The sequence below is a fragment of the Scyliorhinus torazame genome, chromosome 15 (assembly GCF_047496885.1).
Source record: "Scyliorhinus torazame isolate Kashiwa2021f chromosome 15, sScyTor2.1, whole genome shotgun sequence".
Taxonomy (NCBI): Eukaryota; Metazoa; Chordata; class Chondrichthyes; order Carcharhiniformes; family Scyliorhinidae; genus Scyliorhinus; species Scyliorhinus torazame.
The window spans coordinates 195,838,289-195,865,713 of NC_092721.1; the positions used below are offsets into that span (position 1 = coordinate 195,838,289).

The 27,425-nt window shown below is 51.5% G+C and overlaps 1 protein-coding gene across 4 annotated transcripts in view; it reads right to left on the reverse strand.

Moving 5' to 3' along the window:
- The window catches only part of nlgn4xa (neuroligin 4 X-linked a), a 322,177-nt gene that overhangs the window by 204,208 nt on the left and 90,544 nt on the right, over window positions 1-27,425 (reverse strand). For 3 of the 4 annotated variants that reach the window (XM_072477358.1, XM_072477360.1, XM_072477359.1), the window contains exon 3: window positions 213-272. The exons of the other annotated variant lie outside the window; for it this stretch is intronic. In XM_072477358.1, the coding sequence (XP_072333459.1) occupies window positions 213-272 (60 nt within the window). The remainder of the gene's footprint in view (window positions 1-212; window positions 273-27,425) is intronic. 4 annotated transcript variants of the gene reach the window in all.

The following is a 27,425-nucleotide window of genomic DNA, read 5'->3' on the forward strand; positions in this document are numbered from 1 at the left end:
TCTACCACAATGGAGGTTTATTCTGTGAAGCAAGTCAGCATTTGGGATGAAGAAAAAAAGAGAGTAAAAAAACCTCAGGGTGCACACGGATTGTGCATGGCTTAAGTAAAGAAAGAAAAAAAATGGGTTGGAAAAACGTCGAAAGGTTGGTTCTCATGCATCGGGTGGGGGGGGGGGATGCGTGTGGGGAGGGTCGAGCACAAAAAAAATACCTTCATCTTCGCCACCATCATTACTGGTTATATCATCAGCGTGTTTCTTTGTGTTGGCTCCTAGGTTCAAGAAAAAAGATGAGGACAACAAAGGGAAAAAGAGAATTCAAAAAAACAGCAAAAGGTTTGCCCCCAAAAAAGACGCTGAACATTCATTAAAAGAGAGAAAAAAAAAAATTGTCCGGAAAAAAAAAAAAATCTCAGTATTAGATTAAGTTAGTGTAATAAAAGCTTTGAGTTCGAGAGAGGCTTTGCCATTGCGAATCAATAGTACCATCTGAAAAAAAGAAAGAGGTGACAAAACGGCCCTCTCCGCCAGAAGGTCAAGAAGGTCGGCGGCAAGAGGTTGGTCTTTTTTTTAAGCACAGGTTTCCCAAAAAAAGAACAATCAAGCAGTTAGCAATTTAGACGCACAAAAATAGAAGTCAAGGATTTCTTTAAACCTCCAACTTTATCAAACAAGGGTCCTGCCACGTTAAAATAACCAACCACAACAGAAAAAGAAGACTTGAGTTCACCACGGGGCCGGGCTGTCAATGGAAGTGTAAAAAAACATTCGAACAGTATCCAGCAAAGGATGAAGTCCAGTCGGGCCCATTAAAAGTAATAGTGGTAAACATTTGCATTTGCCAGTATTGTCCGACCACGAGACCGGTCCGGCTTTTTGAGCAGGCTGACTGGAATCTTCGGGATCAGAAAACAGAATCTGAGTTCCTCACTCAACTCTTTCAGAGCAATGAGAGGCGAAGGTTCGCAGTGAATCGTCAGTCTTCCAGCGCTATGGCCAGCATGCCATGCCATCCACCTTGACAAGACAGAGGGAACCTGGAATACTTCAGGTGCCTCCGTCAGGATTGCCACATATATATTACATGATGTCCAGAAATCTTGGCCCAGAACAATGCGGGGCATCACTAATCCCAGGACTCTTAGGAGAGAAGACGACGTGAATCAAGAAATGGCGGCTAAGCGATGCCAGGCTTGAGTTATAAACAACTAAGGATGGTGGGGAGGGTTAAGGAAGAAAGACTGACATTTATATAACGCCTGTTATAGCCTCGGAACGTCCCAAAACACTTTACAGCGCTTATTTTGAAAAGTGGGGTTGAATTCTCCGGATGTCTGTAGGCGGCGGGATTCTCTGGTCCCGCTGGCAGACCGCCCCCGCCCGTGGGTTTCCCTGCCGTTTGGGGCAGCTTCAATGGCGGCTGGGAGGCCGAAGAATCCCGCCCGTGGTCTCTGCTGTGATGTGGGAAATGCAGGTGTTAATATTGGACACAGCAAGATCCCACAAACAACAACTGACCAGATCGGCTCTTTTTTTTTTTTTCGATTATGCCGGTTGAAAGATAAATGCTGGGCCAGGGGTAACCCCAATGCTCCCCAATAACATCGACCTGGGAGGGAAGACAGAGGCCTGGGATTCCCATCGCACCTCAAAGGCAGCAGTACCCAAAACGTCAGCTTCAATCGCCTGCTCAGGACCCTGGAAGGGGACATGAACTCACGATCTTCTGACGCAAAGAGCCAAGTTCTGCCAACTAACCCATGGCTGACGCATGATGGGTGAGGGGTAGCGCTGGTTTGAGACCTTTGAGAAAGAATGCTTTGTTGCAAAGATTTTTGTGACAAAGATTTTAGATTCAGCTCAATGAAGATGGAGGGAAACTGAAGTGCATATTGGACAGGTGACATTTTCCTTATTCTTTCATGGGGGGGGTAGGCTGTGCTTCACTGGCGAGGCCAGCATTTGTTGTCCATCCCTAATTGTACTTCATAGATTTCATAGAATTTACAGTGCAGAAGGAGGCCATTCGGCCCATCGGGTCTGCAGCGGCTCTTGGAAAGAGCACCCTACCCAAGGTCCACACCTCCACCCTATCCCCATAACCCAGCAACCCCACCCAACACTATGGGCAATTTTGGACACTAAGGGCAATTTTGCATGGCCAATCCACCTAACTTGCACATCTTTGGACTGTGGGAGGAAACCGGAGCACCCGGAGGAAACCCACGCACACACGGGGAGGATGTGCAGACTCCGCACAGACAGTGACCCAAGCCGGAATCAAACCTAGGACCCTGGAGCTGTGAAGCAATTGTGTTATCCACAATGCTACCATGCTGCCCCACTTGGACTGAGTGACTTGCTCGGCCATTTCAGAGGGGCAGCTCAGAGTCAACCACATTGCTGTGAGTCTGGAGCCGCACATAGGCCCGAGCAGGTAAGGGCGGCAGATTTCCTTCTCTCAAGACACAATGGTGAACCAGATGGGCTTTTAGAACAATCGATAATGGTAGTGGTCACCATGACTGAGACTATCTTTAGATTCAAGATTTATTTTTTATAAGAATAAATTAAGGGGCAGCACGGTGGCACAGTGGTTAGCCGAGGTCCCAGGTTCGATCCCGGCCCTGGGTCACTGTCCGTGTGGAGTTTGCACATTTTCCCCGTGTTTGAGTGGGTTTCGCCCCCACAACCCAAAAATGTGCAGGTCAGGTGGATTGGCCACGCTAAATTGCCCTGAATTGGGAAAAATGGATTGGTTACGCTAAATTCATTTTTAAAAATTGAATAAATTAATTGCTGGCATGGTGGGATATGAACTCAAGGCCCTAGAGCATTAGCCCAGTGTCTTGACTAGTCCAGCGACATTTGGGGTTGGGAGGCGTTGGAAACGACGGATCAAAGGAGTAATGGCCACAGTAGCAAAACCGAAAGGAATAAGCAACGTTGGAATGGGGACAGTGAAGATTTGGAATGAGGTTATAAGATTCAATTGTGAATGAATAAGCAACCTAAAAGCCTGAATGGGCGTCTTTCTCAAGAAAGATCGGGTACAGACTCCAATGAAGTGGAAATCCTTCATTTCCCTCAGGGTTAAAGGCCGAGTGAAAGAAAATCTAAAGCAGTGCTCAACATCAGAGGTGCCCTTACACATGGACGTGCTCTTATGGACATAACACAAATATGGCAAGCAAAGAGGTAATCCCAATAGACAAGAGCTGAGAGTCCAATGTTGTTGAAATGCGCAATCCAATTAAGTTGAACAATCAAATAAGATGGCGACTCTGAAACACTGGGCTGGAGTAATGAGGAGTCTCTGAATTCTCTTCACGCTGCCCTGTCGATCCATTAGAACACAAACCTGTAGCAAAATGCACCAGTAATTAGGGTTGTTAAAAGCAAGTTATACAGAAAGCTGAAAGTGAGCTATTTTTTTGAAAGAAATGTCTACAGGCCCATGTGTTATAGGAACATAGGAATTAGGAGCAAAAATCAGCAATTCAGCCCCTCGAGCTGCTCCGTCATTCAATCAGATCATGGCTGATCTCATCCTGGTCTCAAATCCACCTCCCCATATCACTTTAACTCATTTTAAAAATCAGTAATATATCTATCTCCTTCTTGAAACCATTTAATGATTCAGATTCCACCGCACTATGGGACAGCGAGTTCCACAAATTCACCACCCTCTGCGAGAAGTAGTTCCTCCTCATCTCAGTTTTAAATCTACTGTCTCTCAACCAATATCTGTGACCTCTCGTTCTAGATTGCCCCACAAGGGGGAACATTTGGTCTACTTTTACTTTATCAATCCCTTTTAGTATTTTATATACCTCGATCAGATCCCCTCTCATCCTTCTAAACTCCAGCGAGTATGAGCCCAAACTGTTTAATCTCTCCTCGTACATCAACCCCATTATCCCCGGAATCAATCTGCTGAACAGCCTCTGAACTGCCTCCAATGCCACCACATCCTTCCTCAAATAAGGAGACCAAAACTGGACACAATACTCCAGATGTGGTCTCACCAACACCCCATACAATTGCAACAACACTTCACTACTTTTAATATGCAGTCCTTTTGTAATAAACGCTAACATCCCATTTGCCTTTTTAATTACATGCTGTACCTGTATACCGACTTTCTGCGATTCATGAACAAAGGCACCCGATCTCTCTGCCCAGACACATTTTGAATCTGCTTTTCATTTTGATAATAATTTGCCTGACTATTTTTTCTCTCCCCACCCCCCCCCCCATGGACAGCTGTTGCATGGAGCTCAAAAACATCAAGGCAGTGGGAATGCCGAACAGGCCTTTCCAACCTCATCGTGAGCAATTCATTGTCCATCATGTGGTTGACAGGAAAATTGAGGGTTGGGAACCAATGAAAGGTCTTACCCAAAAATCATGGGCAGGATTTAGCGGCTGTGTTAGCCACAGACTCAAATCCCGTGATGGCTGCTAAATCTGGGAAGAGACCAAAAACGGGATTTGCATCGGCGAGATTTCGGAACACTATCTTCCCAGGACCTCCATGATGACGGGATCAGGTTCACACCCAGTAAGGGTGAAAACCCGACTTACATGAATTTGAATCCATTCTAATGTACTCAGCCTGGTTTACATTACATCGTCAGCCCTCATTGAATCTTCCCACCCACCAGTATGGCGCGAATTACTACTGCTTTTTATGAATGGGATCCAGACGTCCAGGAAGGAGGTGGGCACATCTGTCTCCGGCTAGCAGCAGGAAGTCCAAGGGGACAGAGTCCACTGCTCAGCGCCAGGAGGCTGGAGGAGTGGGCCCAGGAGTATCTGGGGAGTTGTCTGTGATGTTCCTCAGTTGTTGCTTATTGCTTATGACTTCTGTTGCCAGAGCGCGGAACCCCCCGGCTCATGTCTGAGTGAGGTTCAGCCCTACATTCCTTTGTCCCTTCGCTCAAGAGGGGGATTAGGGACGAGGGTCCAGGGTTCACTGAATCATGCCAGTATCCTTTCACTGCGAATGATGGGGAGAAGCGCTTTGTCACTGGGAGGAGGGTTGTGGAATGTGAGGTGTTCAGGTGGTGAAGAACAATATTTAATGTGCAGATGTTACAAGAAATAATGACCCACAACTGCCTGTGCCTAACCTCACCCGTGCCCATGCTGTGCCCCTACAATTCCTTACACTTGCGAACCCTCCCATTAAGTCCAGATGTGTTCCCAGGATGAATGTCAGGGGTGGAGGATGCCGGTTGCCTTCCACGCCCTACTGTTTGAGATGCCCTTGGTGGGCTTCCTCTGGACGGCCAAAACCTGGAGGGCCCCGGCCTACTTTCGGGCGGCACTGGTGTTGCCGCATCACCATGTTCTGCTCACCGCGCCTGAATGGCATCAGTTTCAGGAAAGGGGTATTCAGATTGGCTGGTCACTCCCAAGCTCTCCTGGGTGGAAGGTCCCAGGATGGGATCCAGCCACTCCCCCTCCCTCCAGGTGCTTGTGAGCACCTGGAATATCCATGGAATGGAGAGACAGCTGGAGTGAGTTACAGAGGCTTCAACATCATCTGGCGTTACCAGCCTTGGAGACCCGCCATTGTCTGAATCATGTGGTTCAAGCCCGCAGCCTCAGAGATTGAGCCATGCTTCGGAGTTCTCCCGTCATGGATCTGACGCCTTGTCCCAGGCTTTCCATTGAGGACGGCACCCTTGCAGCATTGCCCTGAGTGCCACGCATCACCGGCAACATCTCCTGTGACAAAAGGCTTTGGGACTCCCCCATTCGGCCTTGCAGTCGCAGTAGTGTTACTGACACCCCCTCCTGGTATCCCGGCCCTGCCTTTTGCTGCTCCAGGAGCTGAGAGCTGAACGGATCCAAAGGCACGGCACCTGGCTGGGGGCACAGCTGGATCCCAGGGTCCAGCAGACCTCCGACTGTCCGATCGCTGGAATGTTCCTGCCTCCACCTGATGTCCTTCAGAAGCAGTGTGGTGCTCACCAGAAAGTGACCCAGAAGCCTGCCTGCTTATTTCGCCCAGTGAAGTGTGTGTATCTCTGAGGGTGGATTGATAGCTGTGACTCTTCATCCGTGTCGTCCTTTGAGATATCCTCCAAGATGGTGTCGAGGATGGGCAGGAAGACACTGCTGGTACATGGGCCAGACTCTTGGATTGATGTTCCTGCAAGGCAAGGGACAAGGTACACAGCCTAGCCAAAGGTTTGGATTCCACAGAGCTCACTTGAGACAGATCATCTGGTTGACGGTGCGGTGGTTCCTCACTTTCCTTTCGCAAGCCCACCTTGCTCCCAGCACAGGCCTGCTCCTCCCCTACGAGCGCCATGGCCCTCCTCTCCTGGTACGGAGTCAGCCTCCTCAGCTCGGGCATCCCATCGCCCGTTTTCTCTCACTCGCGGCGGTTGTGGGCGAGCTTCTCCTGCAGAAATACAAACGGGGATAATGTGAGCAGGGCGCTGGGAGAGTTGAGAGGTCGATGACACCTGGTCTGCGCTGAAGCAGGAAGGGGTGCGAATGAGGAGTTGGGGGAGGGGTTTAAAGGATGCCGGCGGTATATTGAGCCCTGGGGCCCTGCGAGGTGGAGGCATGTGTGATCGGAGTGACATTCCGGGGAGGGGGAGGATTTGTCACCTTTCCGGATGGCCTCCTGCCAGCCTGAGGGCATATTGTAGCCCGCCTCCATTCCACAGCCTGGGATCTCTTTCATAAATCAAGGAGCTGGTCTCCTCACCGCCATCCTCCTGTTTGAATGAGAGCACGTGCTGTGGAGCTATTTAAAAGCAGCTCCCCTTCATTGAAGTGCTCAGATGACCCACGGGGTGGGAACATCTGACAGCGATTTTCACGCGGACCCCCCAGCTCATGTCTGAGTGAGGTTCAGCCCGACATTTCTTTGTTCCTTAGCTCTAAAGGGGGATTAGGGGCGAGCGTCTAGGATTCACTGAATCATGCCAGTATCCTACCACTGCGAATGATGGGGAGAAGCGCTTTGTCACTGGAAGGAGGGTTGAAGAATATGAGGTGTTAAGGTGGTGAAGAACAATATTTAATGTGCAGATGTTACAACAGATAATGACCCCCAACGGCCTGCGCCTAACCTCACCCGTGCCCATGCTGTGCCCCTACAATTCCTCACACTTGCGAACCCTCCCACTAGGTCCAGGTGTGTTCCCAGGATGAAAGTCAGGGGTGGAGGATGCCTGTTGCCCTCCATACCCCGATGCTTGAGATGCCCTTGGTGGGCGTCCTCTGGAGGGTCAAAAGCTGCAGGGCCTCGGCCTACTTTCGGGCGGCACTGGTGTTGCCGCATCACCATGCTCTGCCCACTGCGCCTGAATGGCATCAGTTTCAGGAAAGGGGGATTCAGATTGGCTGGTTTTCACGTTGGGCAGGGGAGTGGGCGGTGAAGCATTTTGATCAAAGCCCAGATTGCGCTCTTTCTCTTTGGGCGCGGTCTTCGCAAAAGGGAGAATGTTCCAGAGCGAGCGCATTTAGCCACATGTTTCCCGGCACTCACATTGCCGAGAAACCTATAGCTATTCAACGCAACTCGCTTTCAATCAGGGGCCTAAATGGGTAACGCGCGGCCGAGGCCGCACATGGCCTCATTTGTGGGAGCTCCACTCGCCGGAACTCCCGTTGTAGTGAGAGGCCCCCCGCCCCCAAAATCCCCGACCGACCCCCAGTCTGAAAGCAACATGGGAGCGTCCCCTAGCCCCCCATTCAACCCCCCAACACCCACACAGGGATACCCCAGCCCGATCGCGCACACAGAAATGCCAGCTTGGCACTACCAGGCTGGCAGTGCCAGGGTACCTAGATGGCTCCAGAAATTCCAAGGTACCACCCTGCCCAAAGAGTGCAGCTGGCGGCCTCTGATTCCCTTGGAGGCGCCCACGACCAGTACCAAACAATGCTCACCCGTGGTCCCCGAGGCGAAGGGGTTGATTCCCAAAGCCTCAGGTACCTCGGGAACTTGCACATTAGAGTAAGGCTTACTGCCTCGCTCTGATATGCAGATTTGCCAAAAACCGATTCCCCCCCCCCCCATTGTGGGCTGGATTCCTCTTGCAACGTTTCGCGAGATTGCGTTGAATCGCGTGAGGTGTTGCAGGCCGGGTAGATCCCGGGAGCGGCGTCTCCCGGCTTTCACCGGCCACTCTGCGCCGCAGCGAGCTGCTTTTCCTGCACAGGGTGGCCGGAAGAATGTGGCCTTTGTCATTTTGGGGGAAATTCCGACCTTGTGTAAGAACACACACTCAGATATCCATCCAGGGCTCGGTAGAAAACAGCAACTTGCAGTTGGCCAGGGCCACAAAACAGAAAACCTCCCGAGGTGTTTCACAGGGGTGTCAGTCGGCAACATCCAACAAGACCCGTACAAAGAGACATTCTCCGTGACATTCCGCCTCCCCCCCCCCGCGGTAGGCTCTCCTGCAGAGGGTGCGACGATTGTTTAAATTCCTGCTGATTTTGGCGGGACTGGAAGATGCCACCATTGGGATGGACTGGAAACCCCCTCACCCCACTTAGCACAGGTGACCAAAATATAGGCAAAGGGGCATCTCTGAGGAGGGAAATCAAGGTAGAGAACAGAGAGGCTTTCGGGAGGCAATCAGAGGTGGGGTGGGCTGGGGGGGGGCGGGGGGGGGGGGGGGGGGGGGGGCGGAGCGGAAATCGGGAGGTGCGCAAGGAGACCAGATTTGTAGAAGCGCAGAGATCTTGAGTAAGCAGGAGGATGTTGCTGAGATGTGGAGCAGGTGAGGCCCCGGGAGAGATTTCAACCGAAGGCCGAGAATTTCACAATCTAGTTGGAGCCGAACCGGGACCCAACGGGAGCACAGGACCTTGCGAGAATTGAGAATTGAGAAGCCTGCAGCAGAGCGAAGACGGGATTTTGCCCGGTGGGTGGTGGGAAGCAAAGGAGGATAATCGTTGATTCTGGAGGCATCTAATGGCGTGGATGTGACAATCCCAGCAGTAGGCGGGCCGAGGAAGGGGGACAGTGACCAGAAGAGTTGCAGCAGTCAGTCTTGGCGAGGGTGACGATATGGCGTTCATCTCTGGGTCGTCCCAGCAGGATGAACACCAACAAGCAGACACTGCCGACGTTCCACGGTAACATCTGGGAAACTCCTGGCTGAACCAGCAGCAGGATGTTGACTGGTGGTTTGTGCTGTCGTGCTGTAGAGCTTTCATTATATTATTTTCCTGTGATGGCCGCATTGCTGGCAGGGCCAGCATTTATTGCCCCACACTAGAAATGTTTTCTTCTTGAACTGCTATAGTCTGTGTGGTGAAGGTGCTCCCAGAGTGCTGATAGGAAGGGTGTTCATCCATCAACCATGAAGATCCAGCTGGTTAAATTGCAAGAGTAACCCTATGCACGTTTGGCAGTTGCCAATGTATAGCCAAATGGGACTGCCCCACAATGGGAAACCCCATTGACCGGCTGCCGAAACGGAGAATCCCGCCGGCCAGTCGGGGCAGAAATGTGGCGCGGCAGGGGAGAGATTCCCGGCCGTAGGATTTTAGATATATTGGATTGAAAACATTTAAGAGATAAAAGCCTGGGTTAGAGTGTGTTTGACTACTTCTGCAGTATAGTTTTATTAAATAATCTTATTTTGCAAGATCATAAAGCTTTTCAGAGCCAGAGGTGAAATTGACCAGAGTAATGTGTTTTCAGCCCGGGTTAATGCACTTTTGTTTCACGATGGGGAGTCCCTGGGGAGTTAATGTGTTTTCAGCCTGGTGAGATTATGTAATTGCTGGGGGGAATTCAGACATTTTGAGAAAGCATTTTGAGTTGAGTTCTAATCTGGACACCTTTTTGTTTTGCTTTCACAGTAGGATAGTTAAAAAAAGAGTAATGACATTTAAAGCAGAGCAGACTTGTCTGAGGACAAGGAGGAATCTGAAACAAACCAGTTGAAACTGCTTTCTGGAGACATCCAGCCAGAGGCTGCAGGGGTTATAACAGGAGCCAAATCTGTTCTGGAAAGCAGTTTTATTCTGTGCTACTGGGGATATAGGATGGATTGAAAGCTGCATGTTTTTTTTCCCCCTTTCTTGTTGTTTAATTGGGGATTGTAATTAAGGATATTATATTTACTGCATTGAGTACTATTGTTTAAGGGTAATTGTAAGCTATTTCCGGGTGTGTTGTGAAAGAGTTTAATTTTGTGTCAATAGTAAAGTTTTATTTTAAAATACCAAATTACCCATATCTTTGTGCAATCACTCCTGAATCGAAGTGTTCTTTTTGCACAGTCTTACAAAAACAAAATTAAATATTGGGTTTTCGGCCCAGTATCTCAGCCACTGTTGGGGTCTGGTCTGGGATGGTAATAAACATTCAAACGTCCATTTACATCGGCGTTACCGGGAGATCCCGCCGGTAGGTGAGGGCGAAAAATTACGGCCCAAGTTTCCCTCTCAATGTATCAATATTATTCACATCAACCACTCCCCGTGGTAGCGGTTTCCAAAGTGGTATCTTCTGCATTCCCCATTGGGTTTCTCGATGACTATCTTTTCATCGATGCCCTGGGGCTGGTTTAGCACAGGGCTAAAGAGCTGGCTTTTAAAGCAGACCAAGGCAGGCCAGCAGCACGGTTCAATTCCCGTACCAGCCTCCCCGAACAGGCGTCGGAATGTGGCGACTAGGGGCTTTTCACAGTAACTTCATTTGAAGCCTACTTGTGACAATAAGCGATTTTCATTTTCATTTCTCGTTGTGCGTTCTCCCCCTCACAAGAGGAAACATTCTCGGTGTCTCCTCTCCAACAAAACCTGACAGAATTCTAGGGACTTCGATCTGAGCCTTCACCTTTCTGGGGAAGAGGGAGGCAGCCTGTTTGCCCTTTCCTGATAGGTACGGCAAGAAAAGACCAAGAAAGAAAACCAGGTTTCAGAGCACTGCGATTACCCTCAGTGGCCCTGGGTTGGAGCGGGTCAAAGCCTGCAAAGGTTACCGCCCCCCCCCCCCCCCCGCCCCCCCCACGCCGACTGCTGTCCGGTGATCCAAGCCCACAGCCCCTAGACACTGGAAAACTAATTGTGTGGGTGTCTCAGTCGGATGGGAGCAGGTTCGACACACAGGACTGGACAACCTGCCAAGATTTTTTGTCTAAACCGTCGGTTACTTGGACAGAACGCCCAAAGAGGTACCAGGACCAGCGCCATCGTACTGCAACCTGAGTCAGTGCCCATCGGGGAGGAGCTGTGGAGCCTGAAGGAAGAAAAGGGCCTGGAGGAAGAAAAGGTCAGTCTGTTTCCATATTTTTAGGTTTGGTGACAGCTTTTGAAGTGCCAAGACTGGACGAGTTGATTCCCGATGGAGTGTGCAGGTTGGGCAGGAATCAGCGGGTTTGAACAAAATTCCTTCTCTCCCGGCTGCCACCATAACTCTGTTGTTACATGATAGAGCAGGAGGAAAATCCCACTGAATTCATATGGATTGGGACCAATCGTGGGTGGAACGGTGGCACACGGTTAGCACTGTTGCCTCACAGCCTCAAGGGACCTGGGATCGATTACCGGCTCGGGTCACTGTCTGTGTGGAGTGTGCACGTTCTCCCCGTGTGTGCGTGGGTTTCCTCCGGGTGCTCCGGTTTCCTCCCACAGTCCGAAGATGCTAGGTCGATTGGCCACGATAAATTGCCCCTTAGTTTCCAAAGGTCAGATAGGGTTACGGAGATAGGGCTGGAGAGTGGGCCTGGATGTGCTCTTTCGGAGGTAAACTCAATGGGCCGAATGGCCCCCTTCTGCACGGTAGGGATTCTATGACATTCTGTGTTTCCTTGCTGTCCCAGCTTGAGCCTGTCTAAGTTCGGACACCCTGGGCTGAATTCTCTGCTGGCGGGATTCTCCGTTGCGTCGGCAGCACGCCCGTAACGGTGGGTTTCCCGGCGGCATGGGGTGGCCACAATGGGAAATCCCTTGGCAGGCGGTGAGGACACACCACCCAGGAAAACGCAACTGGCTGACGGGAGAATCCCACCCTCTGTCTAAACCTGCATCCTACATTACATAGCTGTCTTCTATACAGCCCATTTTAATGGCCAGAACTGTGGCTAGGATGCTACCTTGTCCCACACTGAAATCAATAATCTGCATCGGTACTGATCCTTATAATCCTCAGTAGTGTACTCAATAGTTGAGATAGTCTCAATATTCAGTAGGCTAGAGCAGAAATTTGATTCCTTGCAGGGTAATGGGACCAGCTTCGTAATAAAGAAATGCTTTCATATAACATTGCTTCGGAGCGCAGGACCTCCCAGATCACTCAACAGCCAATGAGTTGATTCCTGAAGTGCAGGTACTGCCGTCATGTAGGAAGCACAAACAGTTAATTTGTGCACAGCAATATCCCACAATCAACAATGAGCTAATTGACCAGATAATCTGTTCCTTCATGATTCTGATTGTAGGCTAATCATATCAGCACTTATCATCTTCACATTTAAGTCAGCCTCTCAGTATAATGTCACCTGGCTTCGGCAATCTTTCGTAATTGACCACAGCAACAGTGTGTCCTGTAATTTGAGTGGTAATGAGTGCCTGGGCACTTCATGCCCATTGAGAACATAGAGAAGCTAATTAATGCGCTTTACCGGAAAATTTCCCCTTCTCCTGGTCAAATAGGTGTATAATGCGTGTGAAAAATTATCACTTTGCTTAATAGTCTCCAACTCTGTCAGCTGAGGCATTCATACAGCTGGTTCCTGTTTGGTGAGTTATTGAGGATCATGTTGGCAAGATCCAAGGCTTTGGGGTCCAAATGAATGTCCATGAATGCTGCTGGCGGTTAACCACATAAAACCTTGCAGAGACTATGCATGTCGAGCATTGTTAAGGTTCCATGTTTGTTCAGCCAGTATCACACTTGCTGGGAGGGCATTGGTCTGCTGAGCACTTTGCTGCCAAGTAGACAAATCCCAGCTAATCTTGGCACGTCTCTCCAATTCTCACGAGTTAGCCGGACTGGCTGGTCAATCACCATGGTGCAGAATACCTCAGACCTGCCTGGACTATTTTCTGTAAAGGGCTGAGTTAATTGTAGCTTTCCTTTGCCAGGCCTGCCATCTTGGAACGCTTGGATTGCCAAGAGATCCTGTGAATTTCTATGGTGAGTGTGGTAATACCAGGTATTGCAGTACCTGAGAGGTGAATGACCATTGGCTAGACCTAGGAGTCTACCACTGGCTAATGTACATAGCCCCGCCCTGAGAGGCGGGGTATAAGAACCCATGCCGTCCCAGCAGTCTTCACTTTCTGTATCGAAGCTGCTGAGTACAGTTCTAGCTGATTAAAGCCGATTAGATATGACTCCCCTTGTCTCGAGAGTTATTGATTGTGCATCAATTTAATCAGCTATTACTTCAGAAGGATGGATCTCCGCACCAAGCCGGTGTGCCTTCAGCTCAGCCCCCACGCAGACAACTCCGCTGCTACTTTTAAGCATTGGCTGGCGTGTTTTGAGAGCTACCTCGACACGGCTGCCGACACCCCCACGGAAAGGCAGAAAATACACCTCCTACGCACGCAGATCAGCCCTGCGATCTACCCTCTGATCGAAGGGGCGGCGAACTATGGAGCTGCTAGAAGGATATTACATCCGTCCACTGAACCAGGTCTACGCCCGTCACCTGCTGGCAACTAGACGGCAGAGCCCAGATGAAACACTGGAAGACTTCTATCGGGCACCAAAACTGCGGCTGCCCAGCAGTGACGGGGAACGAGCACACGGAACTTTTAATTTGGGACGCTAACGTGGCAGGTATGACTTCCCCCGACATCCGCCAAAGGCTCCTTGAAATGAACACACTGGGCCTCACTGAGGCACGGGCCCTGGCAGGGTCCATGGACGTTGCGTACAAGAACGCACTGGCTTTTGCCCCCGCCCGCACGGCGCCCCCCTGGGCTGCGTGGCACCCCACCGCGGCAGCCCCCCACACTTACCCGCTAAACCCGCAGGCCTGCGCAGCAAGACGGCCTGCTACCGTGCCGGCCAACGCTGCTTCTTCTGCGGCCAGGCGAATCATCTGCGCGCGCGCTGCCTGGCCCGCACCGCCACCTGCAAAGGGTGCGGCAAGAAAGGCCACTATGCCGCGGTCTGCCTGGCCCGTGCCGTGGCCGCGGTCTCCAGCGACTATCAGCAGCCTTTCTTCCAGGTCCCGGTCATCCAAGGCCCACTGCAGCCTTTCTTTCAGGTCCCGGCAATCCAAGGCCCACCGCAGTCTTTCGTTCAGGTCCCGGCAGTCCAAGGCCCACCGCAGTCTTTCTTGCAGGTCCCAGCCGTCCAAGGCCCACCGCCGCCATTCTCTCCCCAGGGAGCGTGCGACCCACGGCCATTTTGCCCCCCGGCAACCACGCTGGATGATGGGTGGGCGCCGCCATTTTGTCCCTCGCCACCGCCATCTTCGGAATCCCCGTCCCCGGACTCCATGTGCGACCCATGGCCGACGCCATCTTGGATGGGGCCTCAAGCCCCCAGCACAGCTGACTACACGCTGCCCGAACAGAACTCCCCCTTGCTGCAGCTGGCCTCCGTTACCCTGGATCAGAGTCGTCCCCGGACGCTAGTGAAAGCCACCACAACGATCGTCATCAACGGCCACGAGACGTCGTGCCTGATCGACTCGGGGAGCACGGAAAGCTTTGTCCCCCCGACACGGTAAGGCGCTGTTCTGTTGTCACCCATCCTGTAAAACAAAGGATCTCCCTGGCCTCCGGGTCACACGCGGTGGAGAGAAAGGGGTTCTGTCTAGCGAACCTCACTGTCCAAGGCAGGGAATTCCGCAATTTCCGCCTGCACGTTCTGCCGCACCTCTGCGCAGCCACCCTTCTTGGGCTGGATTTCCAGTGCCATCTACAAAGCCTGACCTTTCAATTTGGCGGCCCTATACTCCCCCCTTACTGTCTGCGGCCTCGCGACCCTTAAGGTCGACCCGCCTTCCCTGTTTGCGAACCTCACCCCGGATTGCAAACCCGTCGCCACCAGGAGCAGACGGTACAGTGCCCAGGACCGGACCTTCATCAGGTCCGAGGTCAAAAGGCTGCTGAAGGAAGGGGTCATCGAAGCAAGCAACAGCCCCTGGAGGGCTCAAGAAGTGGTGGTAAAGACTGGGGAGAAACATAGGATGGTCATCGACTACAGTCACACCATCAACCGGTTTATGCAGCTGGACGCGTACCCTCTTCCCCGTATAGCCGACCTAGTAAACAGGATTGCTCAATACAAGGTCTTCTCCACGGTGGATCTCAAGTCCGCCTACCACCAGCTGCCCCTCCGTCATGGGGACCGCCAGTACACTGCCTTCGAAGCAGATGGGCGGCTCTACCACTTTTTAAGGGTTCCCTTCGGTGTCACGAACGGGGTCACGGGCTTCCAGCGTGAGATGGACCGAATGGTTGACCCGTACGGCTTACGCGCAACGTTCCCGTATCTTGACAACGTCACCATCTGCGGCCATGAGCAGCAGGACCACGACACCAACCTCCGAAAATTTCTCCAGACAGCGAGTCTCCTTAATCTGACCTACAATAAGGAGAAATGTGTGTTTAGCACCGACCGTCTAGCCATCCTAGGCTACGTAGTGCGAAATGGAGTCATAGGCCCCGACCCTGAACGCATGCGCCCCCTCATGGAGTTCCCCCTACCTCACTGCCCCAAGGCCCTAAAGCGGCTTCTTTAGCTATTATGCACAATGGGTCCCTAATTACGCAGACAAGGCTCGACCCCTGATCCAGTCCACAACCTTCCCCCTGTCGACGGAGGCCCGCCAGGCCTTCTGCCGCATCAAAGCGGACATCGCAAAAGCCATGATGCGCGCCATCGCGAGTCCCTCCCCTTCCAGGTCAAAAGCAACCCGTCCGACGTAGCTCTGGCGGCCACCCTCAACCAAGCGGACAGGTCTGTGGCTTTCTTCTCCCGTACTCTCCATGCTTCCGAAATTCGCCACTCCTCGGTCGAAAAGGAGGCCCAGGCCATAGTAGTAGCTGTGCGACACTGGAGGCATTACCTGACCGGCAGGAGATTCACTCTCCTCACTGACCAACGGTCGGTTGCCTTCATGTTCGATAATGCACAGCGGGGCAAGATTAAGAACGACAAGATCTTGCGGTGGAGGATAGAACTCTCCACCTACAATTAGGAGATCTTGTACCGTCCCGGGAAGCTGAACGAACCTCCTGATGCCCTGTCCCGCGGCACTTGTGCCACCTCACAAGTAGACCGCCTCCGAGCCCTCCACGAGGACCTCTGCCACCCGGGGGTCACTCGTTTCTTTCATTTCGTTAAGACCCGAAACCTGCCCTACTCCATCGAGGAGGTCAGGACAGTCACCAGGGACTGCCGAATCTGCGCGGAGTGCAAACCGCACTTCCACCGGCCAGAGAGAGCGCATCTGATAAAGGCTTCCCGTCCCTTTGAACGCCTCAGCATGGACTTCAAAGGCCCCCTCCCCTCCACCGACCGCAACACGTACTTCCTGAGCGTGATTGACGAATACTCCCAGTTACCATTCGCCATCCCCTGCCCGGACATGACCATGACCACCGTCATCAAGGCCCTCCAAAGTATTTTTACACTGTTCGGTTTCCCCGCATACATTCACAGTGATAGGGGGTCCCCCTTTATGAGCGACGAACTGCGTCAATTCCTGCTCAGCAAAGGCATTGCCTCCAGCAGGACGACCGGTTACAACCCCCGGGGAAACGGGCAGGTAGAAAGGGAGAACGGAACGGTCTGGAAGACCGTCCTGCTGGCCCTTCGGTCCAGGAATCTCCCAGTCTCCCGCTGGCAGGAAGTCCTCCCGGCTGCCCTCCACTCCATCCGGTCACTGCTCTGTACTACCACAAACCAGACACCTCACGAACGCCTTCTTGTTTTCCCCAGGAAGTCCTCCTCCCGGACCTTGCTCCCCACCTGGCTAGCGATACCCGGACCCGTCCTGCTGCGGAAACATGTGAGGGTGCACAAGTCGGACCCGTTGGTCGAGAGGGTCCACCTCCTGCATGCCAACCCCCAGTACGCCTACGTAGCGTTCCCCGACGGCCGCCAAGACACGGTCTCCCTTCGGGACCTGCCGCCCGCCGGAGCCCCACGCGCACCCGCACCATTGCCCCCACCCCCACCTACCCCGCAGCACCTGACCGGAGGGTCAGTACTGCCGCCGGAGCCCCTACCCAGCGCCGAACAGACACCGACACCCCCTACAGGCGCCCCTCCCCCCTGCCCACCTTTCACCCCAACAGCGCCGCCTAGGGGTGACGAAGCTGCCTGGGAGGAAGACGCCACGTTCCCGGAGCCACAACCGCCAGGGCCCCCACCAGGATCATCGCCGAAACTCAGACGCTCCAGAAGGACGACCAGGCCACCCGATCGTCTGATTGCTGCACCATAAACACTTCTTCTGTTACCCTCGACATCACGGTACCTCCATACCTGGTCCTACCATGCAAAAGGCGACAGTAAAGCTGGCCATCACCCCGCTGGGTTCCTTTTTAACAGGGGGTGAATGTGCTAATACCAGGTATTGCAGTACCTGAGAGGTGAATGACCATTGGCTAGACCTAGGAGTCTACCATTGGCTAACATACATAGCCCCGCCCTGTGAGGCGGGGTATAAGAACCCATGCCGTCCCAGCAGCCTTCACTTTCTGTATCGAAGCTGCTGGGTACAGTTCTAGCTGATTAAAGCCGATTAGATATGACTCCCCTTCATCTCGAGAGTTATTGATTGTGCATCAATGGATTTCTATCCTTAAGAAGGTAAATGGCACTGGTGAATTATAGCATTGGGAGGAAACACTTGCCAGTTGTGATTGAGGATAAGTGAGGCACCCGTAAAATAAAATTGAACCACTATCGGTGTGGGCGTTGTAGTTAAGTCACTGGAATTATTGTTCTGAAACTCACAGAAATGTTCTGGGAACCACGGCAGCTGGGTAAATTTGAATTCTATTAAAAAAATATGGAATTTTAAGAAGTCCAGTGATAACCATGGAACCATTGTTGATTGGTGTACAACCCATCTCATGTCCTTTAGGGAAGGAAATCTGCCATCCTTACCTGGTCTGGCTTACATAAGACTCCAGACCCTCAGCACTGTGGTTGACTCTTAAAATGCCCTCTGAAAGGGTCTGGCAAGCTCCTCTGTTCAAGGGCAATTTGGGATGGGCATCAAATGCAGGCCCAGCCAGCGACGCCCACATTGCATGAATTAATTTTTAAGAAGTACCTCTGTCCAAATATTTGGGCTTCCATTGCCTTGAAATTGGATTTCCCAAGTGTTGTATTTTACACCTGAGTGATATGCAGAGAGGATACACCAGGTTCTATGTGTGCTGGAATGCAATGCTTTAAAATGTCCACTCTCATGGTTCCAGCCATTTGACTATAGTCCAGACATTTTTTCACTATAACCACACACGCACAGAGAACACACATAAACTATCACTGAGAAATTGGCCAATTGAATACCGCGCAAATACTTACTGCAGTGGGTTAGATCAAGGGTTCTGGAATCTGCTAAGTGTAATTAGAAAGGGAAAGATATCCACAGATGGACATCAGAAGGAAAGATCCGACAGTCTTGTCCTGGCAACAACTGAAGGAGAATCCATAGATTCCCGACAGTGCAGGAGGAGGCCATTCGGCCCATTGAGTCTGCACTGACCTTCTGAAAGAGCACCCTGCCTAGGCCCATCCACCGCCCAATCCCCGTAACCCCATCTAACCTACACATCTTGGGCACTAAGGGGCAATTTATCAATGCCAGTCCACCTAACCTGCGCATCTTTGGACTGTGGGAGGAAACCGGAGCACCCGGAGGAAACCCACACAATACGGGGAGAACGTTCAAACTCCACACAAACAGTCACCCAAGGTCGGAATTGAACCCGGGTCCCTAGAGCTGTGAGGCAGCAGTGCTAACCGCTGTGCCACCGAGCACAGAAATTGGGGGTAAAAACTGAAGAGGAAGAAGAAAAATCGAATGGGTGGATAACATTGAGAGGCGGACTGAGGGAGGCTTGAAGAGAGTCAGAGAAGGAGCAAGATGGTGCCAATAGTCCCACTGGCACTCTGGTGACAACGAACAAACGGACACATTTAGACCCATTCAAGGATAAATCTAGATAAGCATGAGGGGGAAAGATTAGAAGGATATGCTGCTGGGGTTAGAGGAAGAGGGATGGGAAAGGGGTTGTATAAGGTGTAGGTGCTGTTGTTGGGCCGAACACCTGTTTCTGAGCTGCAGAGTCTGTTGGTCAGATTATTCCCATTGGAGGCGGGAACCAAGAGGCGGATATAGTTCTGGGTCATGAACATGCCTCCGTCTCCTGTGTGCTGGGTGTGGTGTTATTTACATCACTAATTTTATGATTGTTGGTGTAGTGTTCACAAAGACCACAAATAGCTTTCAAATTGAACAAAGCTATAGATTTAGTAACACTACTTAATTGGATTCAACACTTACTCTTATATAATACACAGTTGGTAATAAACATATAATCTACACTCATTTACTACTAGTCTCTACACTATTACATTAACTATGATCTGCTCTCACTCACACTAACTTTCCTTCAGTCTGTCTTCTAGCATTCTCCTCAACCTCTCACCCACAAGACTTAGCATCGATGCCGAAACAGAACACCCGGAGGCCTTGTTCATCGTGGCCGGAGACTTCAACAAGGCCAACCTCAAGAGTGTACTGCCAAAATTCCATCTCCTGTCCCACCAGGGGCGACAACACTCTTGACTACTGCTACTCAAAAATCAAGGGCAACTACCATTCCACCCCCGACCGCACTTTGGGAAATCAGACCATAAGACGGTGCTCCTTCTCCCGGCATACAAGCAGAAACTCAAGCGGGAGAATCCAGCAAAGAAGGTCGCGCAGTGCTGGTCCGAGGAGACAGAAGAGTTCTTACGTGACTGCTTAGAGACAGTGGATTGGTCCATATTTAAGAACTCAGCGACCAACTTAAATGAGTATGCCACCACCGTCACAGACTTCATCAGCAAATGTGTGGACGACTGCGTGCCAAAGAAAGCAGTACGTACGTTCACCAACCGGAAACCATGGCTCAATCGCGAGATTGACTCCCTACTGAAGGACAGATCTGAGGCGTTCAAGGCAGACGACCCTGACCTATACAAGAAATCCAGGTACGACCTCCGCAAAGCCATCCGAAATGCCAAGAGAGAATATCAAACCAAGCTAGAGTCACAGACAGACTCTCGGTGGTTGTGGCAAGGACTAAACAACATAACGGGCTACAAAGCGAAGCCGAACAGTATCTCCGGCAGCAGCGCACCCCTTCCCGATGAACTCAATTCATTCTATGCTCGGTTCGAGCAGGCAACCAACAACCGCTGTGGAGTGCCCCAGCAGCCAATAACTCACCCTTACCCACCATCACAGCTTCCGAAGTCAGATCGGCCTTCCTGAAAGTGAACCCTCGGAAGGTGATAGGCCCGGACGGGATCCCTGGTCGTGCACTCAGAGCCTGCGCGGACCAGCTGGCAGAGGTATTCACGGACATCTTTAACCTGTCCCTACTCCACTCCGAGGTCCCCATCTGCTTCAAGAAGACCATCATCATACCGGTACCAAAGAAGAACCAGGCAACGTGCCTCAATGACCACCGTCCGGTGGCCCTGACTTCAGTCGTAATGAAGTGCTTCGAGAGGTTGATCATGAAGCGTATCACCTCCATGCTCCCAGCACGCCTTGATCCACGGCAATTCGCATACCGTCGCAACCGGTCCACAGCAGACGACATTTCCCTGGCCCTCCACTCATCCCTAGAGCATCTCGACAACAAGGACTCCTACATCAGACACCTATTTATTGACTACAGCTCCGCCTTCAACACCATAATCCCAGCCAAGCTCATATCAAAGCTCCAAAACTCAGGACTTGGCTCCCCACTCTGCAACTGGATCCTCGACTTTCTGACCCACAGACCACAATCAGTAAGAATGAACAACAACACCTCCTCCACAATAGTCCTCAACACCGGCGCCCCGCAAGGCCGCGTACTTAGCCCCCTACTCTACTCCCTGTACACACACGACTGCGTGGCAAAACTTGGTTCCAACTCCATCTACAAGTTTGCTGACGATATGACCATAGTGGGCCGGATCTTGAATAACGACGAGTCCGAATACAGGAGGGAGATAGAGAACCTAGTGGAGTGGTGTAGCGACAACAATCTCTCCCTCAATGCCAGCAAAACTAAAGAGCTGGTCATTGACTTCAGGAAGCAAAGTACTGTACACACCCCTGTCAGCATCAACGGGGCCGAGGTGATGGTTAGCAGTTTCAAATTCCTAGGGGTGAAAATCTCCAAAAATCTGTCCTGGTCCACCCACATCGACGCTACTACCAAGAAAGCACAACAGCGCCTATACTTCCTCAGGAAACTAAGGAAATTCGGCATGTCCACATTAACCCTTACCAACTTTTACAGATGCACCATAGAAAGCATCCTATCAGGCTGCATCACAGCCTGGTATGGCAACTGCTCGGCCCAGGACCGCAAGAAACTTCAGAGTCGTGAACACAGCCCAGTCCATCACACGAACCTGCCTCCCATCCACTGGCTCCATCTACACCTCCCGCTGCCTGGGGAAAGCGGGCAGCATAATCAAAGACCCCTCCCACCCGGCTTACTCACTCTTCCAACTTCTTCCATCGGGCAGGAGATACAGAAGTCTGAGAACACGCACGAACAGACTCAAAAACAGTTTCTTCCCCGCTGTTACCAGACTCCTAAATGACCCTCTTATGGACTGACCTCATTAACACTACACCCTGTATGCTTCATCTGATGCCGTTGCTTATGTAGTTACATTGTATATGTTGTGTTGCCCTATTATGTATTTTCTTTTATTCCCTTTTCCTCCCATGTACTTAATGATCTGTTGAGCTGCTCGCAGAAAAATACTTTTCACTGTACCTCGGTACACGTGACAATAAACAAATCCAATCCAATCCAATGTAGTTCTACATCTAGCTCCGTCTAGTGGTTGATGTGGACATAACATTAACCCATACAGTTCTTTACATTTATGAGAATATCACACCAGGAGGCAAGACTCGTCCATGGAATCAGAATCTCAATGACCCAGGACGCAGGCCTGTTGCCCAGGAAGTGGCTGGGGGAGAGGGGAGGTAAAAGAGTGGAGGTGGTAGACCAGGGACGTGGGCCCCGATCTGACCCCAATCAGCAGCCTTTGCAGTGCTGCTGCCTGTTGCTTGATCTTAAAAAAGAAGATAAGATCCGCGTCTTCAAAGCTGCCAGAGCAAATGGAGGGGTGGGATCCGGCATAGGCCAGGGAAAGGTTGGTTTGTAAAATGTTATTACCACTTATCCAAAGTTCTATTTTTTCTATTCATTCAAGGGAATCGCTGGCTAGGCCAGCGTTCGCTGCCCATTCCTAATTGCCCTTGAGAAGGTGGCGGAGAGCTGCCTTCTTGAACCGCTGCAGTCCATGTGGTGTAGGTACACCCACACTGCTGCTAGGGAGGGAGTTCCAGGATTTGGACCCAGTGACAGTGAAGGAACGATGCTATGGTTCCAAAGTCAGGGTGGTGTGTGGTTTGAAGGGGAACCTCCAGGTGGTGGTGTTCCCGTGCGTCCGCCGCCCTTTGTCCTTCGGGATGGTGGCCAAGGGCTTTTTTTCCATTATGGAATGGTTTAGACACTGCCAGACCTGTTCCCACCGTCTGCAGCTGGTCAGATTCGGTGGGTTCCTAACTATAGTCCATCTCCAAGAAAATCCAGGAAGGTCAGAAAGTGTGCTCTTAATGCGCTACCCCGTGCTCTCAAGCTGCCCAAATAACAAGGCGAGCGACTTGATTTCTTGCCTGAGTCGTCTCTCGCCGCTCGGGTCCTTAGAAAATCAGCAGATCCGCAAAGAAGGAAGCTGGCTGACATGCAGTCTCCCAGATGTCCCACCTCCAGTCTGCTCCAACTCAGGGTGGGAGAATCTGTCCCTGTATAATCTTATCCAATTCTTTTGTCAAATATCCTTTTGAAATGGCGGTGCTAATCCATTCCAGGTTTTCAGATTCCCCAGACGTAATTCGTTGAGGGCTCCTCCAGCTTGCGGAGAGAGAGAGATTTTCATTTCATTACTCTGATGCATTTGAACTCTTGTTTCCTGAAGTTAAATATGTGGAGCCACTAGACTCCGCAACGCCTCAAGGGAGTAAATCTTTTTAATGCATTGAAAAGGTTGACATTTCCCAGTAGATTCACTTTGTAAATAGGACTGTCGTAGCAAACAGTGTCACATTCATTGAACGCGTGCATCCTGGGGGAGGGGGGTATGGGGGATAAAATGCGGTCAGATTGTCAGTGCAGGCAGCATACAATCAGCAGGCTTGTCTGAAAATGGTGTCGTGTCTGAACAATGATGGCAGAAGATGCTGTAAACGTCCATCAGGGCCCGGAGCGTAAAGGCCAGCGATGTTTCAAGGTGGAACATTAAACTATTTTCTTTCATGCACTCAAAGGCTGGTTTGCATTTTACACCGCACGTCATGTCTCGCAGAAATATCTCCTTGCGAACTCACATACAGTGACGTTGCTGCAAAGTGTACTGACTGCTAAATAGACAAATGAAGGAATGCATTGCAGAGCCTGACGAATATTGTAATCTCTTCTTTCTTAAGGAAGAAACATTAGCCAAGGGACCAGAGGAGACTCATCACCAAATAATGCTTTGGGACAGGACGATAAGACGTGTAGCTCATTTTCAGGAAGTGGCCATCGCTGGCAAGGCCGATATGTATTACCCTGCCCTCGTTGCCCTTGAGGAGCCGATGCTGGGCCTTCTCCTTGAACCACAGGGGTCTGTGTGGTGTGGGTACATGCACAGTCCAGCTAAGTAGTGATTCCAAGGATATTGGCTCATGCCACAAAAGGAATAGTCATTTATTTCCAGGTCAGGATGGTGTGTGGCTTAATTGGAAGGGAATTTGGGGGTGGGCGGTCTTCCCATGTGCCTGCGCCCTTCACCACCTTGGTGACAGAAAGTCACCAGGTTTTGGAGGTGTTAATCTCTCAATCGAAGGACAGATCTCTAACGATGCAGGACTCCCCACTGTTGGACAGTCACAACCAAGATCATGGCCGGGATTCTCCCCTACCCAGCGGGGCGGGGGAATCCGGCGTAATGGAGTGCCGGGAACCACTCCGGCATCGGGCAGTCCCAAAGGTGCGGAATTCTCCGTACCTTTAGGGGCCAAGCCCTCACCTTGAGGGGCTAGGCCCTCGCTGGAGTGGTTTCGGCTCCTCCGGCTGGCGGGAAAGGCCATTGGCGCCACGCCAGCCGGGGCCGAAAGGACTTTGCCGGGCGACGCATGCGCGGGAGCGTCAGCGGCCGCTCACGGCATCCCAGCGCACGCGCAGTGGAGGGGGTCTCTTCCGCCTCCGCCATATTGAAGACCATGGCGAAGGCGGAAGAAAAAGAGTGCCCCCACGGCACAGGCCCGCCCGCCGATCGGCGGGCCCCGACCACGGGCCAGGCCACCGTGGGGGCACCCCCCGGGGCCAGATCGCCCCGCGCCCCCCCCCCCCAGGACCCCGGAGCCCGCCCGCGCCGTCTGCCCCCGCCGGTAAGGCAGGTGGTTCAATCCACGCCAGCTGGCGAGGGTTGACAGCGGCAGGACTTCGGCCCCTCGCAGGCCGGAGAATCGCTGGGGGGGGGGAGCCCGCCGACCGGCGCGGCGCGATTCCCGCCCCCGGCGATTCTCTGGTGGCGGAGAATTCGGGACACGGCGGGGGCGGGATTCACGCCAGCCCCCGGCGATTCTCCGACCCGGTGGGGGTGAAGAGACCCCCTCCACTGCGCATGCGCGGGGATGCCGTGAGCTGCCGCTGACGCTCCCGCTCATGCGCCGCCCAGCGAAGTCCTTTCGGCACCGGCTGGCGAGGCGCCAAAGGCCTTTCCCGCCAGCCGGCGGGGCGGAAATCACTCCGGCGCGGGCCTAGCCCCTCAAGGTGAGGGCTTGGCCCCTAAAGGTGAGGAGAATTAAACTAACTTAATACGAACAGCTCGAGCATTTTTGTTTTGTACTAATCGTTGAGCGTAATTGGCTTTATTCCTTTCAGGCCTAAAGAGTGCTGTATCACTTTTCGTCTTCCAAAAAGTGAGTTCCTTCACTTCCTGAATCCAACATTTTTCTGTAAACTTGGTTTCAGTGGCACAGCCAAGGCTCAAAGGCATTGAGCTGGTAGTTTTTCTCTGATAATTAAAGAGCTTCATTGTTTTTTAAAATTCATAAATGGGATGTGGGCATCGCTGCCGAGGCCTACATTTATTGCCCATCCCTAGTTGCCCTTCAGGAGGTGGTGGTGAGCTGCTTTCCTGAACTGCTGCAGTCCCTGAAATGTAGGTACATGCACAGTGCTGATAGGAGGGAGTTCCAGGATTTTGACCCAGTGACAGTGAAGGAACGGCTGATATGTCTCCAAGCTGGAGTGGTAGTGACTTGGAGGGGAACCTCCAGGTGGTGAGGTTCCCAGGTTGTCACATGTAAGCTTTCCTTCCCTAAAGCGATAGTAGTGAACGAGATAGGTTTTTAACGACAATCGGCATGGTCATCATGAGAACTTTTAATTCCAGATATTTTATTGAGTTTATATTCCACCACCTAGTGTGCTGGGATTCGAACACCGGTCCCCAGATCATTACCCTGGGTCTCTGGAGTACTAGTCCAACGACAATACCACAACGCCACTGCCTCACCTCTTGGTACACTTCGAATGGGATCTTTCATTAAATTAGGCTGGAAACATAGGCCAAAGAATGTCAAGATTGTAGCTTGTGCTGCCTTCACTAATTAATATTCATCGAACAAGCAATCTTCACAATCCAATGTGTCCTCGCTGGAAAAATCTGAATGAAAAACTATTTTGAACTGGTAACTGATGTGTATTACACAGTGGTCATCCGCTGACCGACTTTGTATATGTTTCACTGGTGTACTACAAGTTTGCAAAGCAAAGATAGCAATTATCAATGTCTAACCATCAACATGAACACATCTTGACCCATAACCGATGTGGAATTTGCCCCGGTGACCTCAATGGGAGATTGGTGGAACAGGGCTATCAACCCTGCGTTCTGACGATCTGCAAAATCTGCAGCAGGCGCCTGGGAGAACCCTTTATCCATTCAGAGTCATTGGGGTTAAAACTGGTCTTTGCCAGTATTGAGGTGGATTGTTTTAAAACACGTCACGCTCTGTTTCCCATTGACACTTGTTAGCACAGCGGTTAGCACTGTTGCTTCACAGCGCCAGGGTCCCAGGTTCGATTCCTGGCTTGGGTCCCTGTCTGTGCGGAGTCTGCACGTTCTCCCCGTGTCTGCGTGGGTTTCCTCCGGGTGCTCCGGTTTCCTCCCACTAGTCCCGAAAGACGTGCTGGTGAGGTGAATTGGACATTCTGAATTGTACCTGAACAGGCGCCAGCATGTGGCGACTAGGGGATTATAAGGGATTGCAGCATGACACCACCAGAAAGGAAGTGTGTCACTCGCGATCCAGTTTTAGTTTCACTTTTGCTTTTAAGCAGAGCACAGTACAGACAGCTGTGCTGATGTGCCTTTAAACTTTGCGCGAATGCAAACTGTTCACCTGTGCCTAGTCTCAGTGAGTTAACCCACAACATGTTTACACAATCCCTGGGGAGTGATTGGTCCCTTTACATCACTGTCACAACACGGCAATGTGGGCAAAAAGAAAACAGGGTGTAAATCGAGCTGCTGATTCACTGTGTGCCTGGCTTTTGCCACCGGGTGAAGGTGAAGTTCACCCCCTCCCCCGATTCTCTCTACAGCACTCCTCATTATCACATTGCCTCCATCACACCTCCGCAAAACGCTGCGTAGCTGGTGCAGAGTTGTGTCTTTCCTTCCACTTGATCAGCTGAAATGTCAGATTCATGAAACAACATCAAATCGCCAGCAGTGTGTCGAACCAGCACTAAACCGCCAATGAGAACAACAATGACGGTGACATGACAACAGTGATAAGCACTCAGCAAAAAGAAAGAAAGACTTGCGCATTTATATAGCACCTTGCAGTGGATGTCCCGAGTTGCTTTGCAGCCAATTCAGTACTTTTGAAATATAATCACTGCCGTAAGGTGAAAAAGAAAGAGTACAGTGATGGCCATGAGTCGACGAGGATCACATCTCTCCTGATGCTAGCTGTCCCAAAGCCAAATGGCTGAAGGCGAGAAATGTGAACCAGACGAGTGGGGTTCCAGGATCTCACGATGTGAATCCCGTCTGCTGTGGCCGTTTCGGTTTCTGGCAAATCTGCATTCAATTATGGGATCCCGAGATCTAACCAAGGTGGGATCGAACCCCTGCCACCGGTGTCCAGACGGAA